At 35.4% G+C, this 3455-nt stretch overlaps 1 protein-coding gene across 1 annotated transcript in view; it reads right to left on the bottom strand.

The window, feature by feature from the left end:
* The window catches only part of ZPBP2 (zona pellucida binding protein 2), a 14175-nt gene that overhangs the window by 1879 nt on the left and 8841 nt on the right, over window positions 1–3455 (bottom strand). The window contains 2 exon segments of the mRNA XM_006833666.1: window positions 932–1014; window positions 2096–2314. Of these exon segments, the coding sequence (XP_006833729.1) occupies window positions 932–1014; window positions 2096–2314 (302 nt within the window).

Raw genomic sequence — 3455 nt, 5'->3', positions numbered from 1 at the left:
ACAGCCCGATTCGTAACCACTACGCTACCAGAGCTCCTTATAGACAAGATGTAGTTGTCCTTTAATGTTATGCAAATTTGCCCTTACTTTAGGTGACTGACCTAACCCCTACTCACAAGAAATTCATCATAATCACCTTCACTTGAGGTATATACAAATTTTAAATCATTTTTGGAGCCTTTTTTGGCACTAAAGTTAGGGTAAAAAGGAATCCTCTGACTCTGTTCCAACATACCTGCAAATTCGCCTTGAAGATAAACATATATATATATACAGGAAGGAGCTCTGGTAGCATAGTGGTTATGAATCAGGCTATTAACTTCAAGGTCAGCAGTTTGAAACTAAAAGCTGTTCTGCAGGAGAAAGATGAGGCTTTCTGCTGCTGTAAAGATTTACAGCCTCCGAAACCCTGTACAGGGTCACTATGAGTCAGAACTGACTCCATGGCACACCACCACTGCCACCACCAGGAGCCCAGGAACCTCAAGGTCAGCCATTCAAACCCAGCAGCCACTTTATAAGAGAAAGATGAAGCTGTCTGATTCAGGGACTACTTAGTCTCTGAAATCCTAAAGAGCAGTTCTGCTTTGTTGTACAGGAATCAACTCCATGGCACTGGGTTTAGTTTTTTAGTTTTCCTACATATAACATTCCAAATGCACTACTCTAAAATAACACATCTTTACTTTAAGTCAAAAACCTCATAAACTCAATTTTAAAAGCTGAAACCAAAAACTAACAATGCTTTATATCTAATTTTTACAAAAAAAGAACAATTTACATCTACTTGTTTTGTAATTGGTAAATATTCACAACTTCGAGAAACAGAGATTTTAAAGTTTATTTATCGAAAATTTGAATTTCCTTTATCAAAAATTTTAAGTCCCTTTAGTGTTTATTCAAATACTTCCCCTTACATTGAAATTCTTACCTTGAGGACATTGTGATTAGTGATATCTTCACAGTCAATAGAATGGTTGCATGCAGCTTTCCACCCTGGTGCAAAAGGATTAACTGAAGAGGAAAGAAAATGATGGGTTCACAGAGGCATTCGAAAATGTCCTAAAAATTTCAATAAAGTTGTGTGCTGCATTTATCTAATCCTAGTAATAAAGTAAGGTACACAATGTGAATAATTTATACATCATGATTTCACTCCCTCTTGGGGCTAATGTTAGTACTACAATGCTTTAAATTAAGCAGATATTTAGTTTGGGTCTTCCCTTTTACAAAGCTCTCAATAATACAACTTAAAATCCTGTAGAAGGAACCTGAGATTATGGCCCTCAACCACCCTTCAGTTCTGGACAAGAACTTACCCTCATGGCCCAATTTTCAGCCAAGCAGTACATAGGTATACAGGGGGGCCCACAAGTAGATAGTTATATACGGGGGACAATGAGGTATGTTCACCACTGAATGTCAATCATTCAAGATCAAAAGGGCAATATTTACCTAAGGACAAAGTTGAGAAGGGATGGCAAGGAGGGTGGAATGGAAATAGAAGCCACAGAGAGAAAGTGGGATAATGGTTGCTGCAAGGAGGGGATTACAGTCATTGAGATGAAACAAAGTGTATGATTTGTTTAATGAAAAACTGATGATCTTCTCTGTAAACCATCGCTCAATTCACAAATAAAAGTTTTGTAAAAAGAAAAAAAATTTCTATAAGAAATTACATACGAGATATTAGTAGATATTTTAAAACTATGTTCTATAAAATGATATTGACTTAATTGAATGTAAATATTGAAGGTGTGTTAATTTTTAAATCTATGAGCAGGCTAAGACCAAAAAAAAATTTTAGTGCTTAACACACACTTAAGACCTGTAGGATAAGCATTAGACTGCTAACCACAAAACTGGTGGTTCAAGCCCATCAATCACTCTGAGGGAGAAAAATGAGACATTCTGCTCTCATAAAAATTTATAGCCTCAGAAACCCTATATAGGGTCACTCTGAGTCATAACTGACTCTTGGGTAGTGGATTAGGTAAAATAGCTCACATTTATATGCTAATTAATCTTGCAATCCATCATGCTTCAGGACTAAGCAATTCAAAAAAATTAAAGAAACATTTAAAAATATTTTTACCTTGAAAGGCTATAAATAACTCATGTATAAGGCCATGTTTTGGAATTTTAACAAGATGACATTTATATGATGGTTCTATAACATGGCATGTTAAATCAGAGATTAAATTATCCAAGATTTTCTTCAGCATTCTAAAAAGCAGGTCATTATATTTTCCTACACAAGACTTTGTGGTAAAACGTACAGCCATTTGATATGAATAATCAGGCTCCCGATAGGCTTCAAAAAAATAAAAATAAAAAGGTAAGAATTAAAACCAAGTGTAGTTAGTATAATTTCTTCTACCAACTTTCAAATGACATATTGTGTTATATCACATCAACCTTGCAAGTCAGCATAGAAACTTTACTTAGCTAATAAAATGTTTTATCCACCTATCTTTACAAAAATATATAAAATTAATAACTTTAATGAACAACATTATTTTCATCTGAACAGTATATCTTCTCAGTATAAGAAGAGAAATGGATCTGTAGGTTGGCTATATAAATTAAGCGTCCAATAAAAAAGATTTGGGGGGAGGTATTCATTTCACCACTCATGTGTCACTTTGTTGTACTGTGGTGACTTGTGTGTTGCTGTGATACCGGAAGCTGTGCCAGGGGTACCATAAATACCAGCAGGGTCACCCATCGTGGTCAGATTTCAGTGGAGCTTCTAGAGTAAGACAGATTAGGAAGAAGGAGAGGTGGACTACTTACTGATTAGCCACTGGAAACCTTATGAATAGCAGTGGAATACTGTCAGATATAGTGTCAGGAGATGAGCCTCTCAAGTTGGAAGGCACTCAAAATATGACTGGGGAAGAGGTGAATCTTCAAAGGAGACTTGACTATGATGACGTGAATGGAGGACAGTTTTAGGGACCTTCATTTGTTGATGGGATGTACTTAAAAAGAGAGCTGCTCCAAGTATACATTAGTAATCAGAACATGTAATGTATGAAGTATAAGTCGAGGAAAATTGCAAGTTGTCAAAATGAAACAGAACACATAAAGATTGATATCCTAAGCATTAGTGCACTGAAAGTGGATTGATATTGGTCATTTAAATCATATGGTTTACTATACCAGGAATGACTTGGCATTGTATTCATCATCAAAAAGAACATTTCATGATCTATCCTGAAATATAATGCTGTCTGTGTTAGGATAATATCCATATGCCTACAAGAAAGACCAGTTAATACCACTATTATTCAAATTTATGCACCAACCTCTAAAGCTAGTGATGATGAAATAGAAGTTATACCAACTTCTTCAATCTAAAGTTGATCAAACATGCAATCAAGATGTACTGATTATTACTGGTGATTAGAAACAAAGAGGAAGGCTCAGTAGTTGGAAAATAAGGCCTTGGT

Source organism: Chrysochloris asiatica, unplaced genomic scaffold (assembly GCF_000296735.1).
Source record: "Chrysochloris asiatica unplaced genomic scaffold, ChrAsi1.0 scaffold00007, whole genome shotgun sequence".
In the NCBI taxonomy this organism is placed as follows: Eukaryota; Metazoa; Chordata; class Mammalia; order Afrosoricida; family Chrysochloridae; genus Chrysochloris; species Chrysochloris asiatica.
The sequence above is the reverse complement of the archived record's forward strand: the minus strand, read 5'-3'. Positions and strand labels throughout refer to the sequence as shown.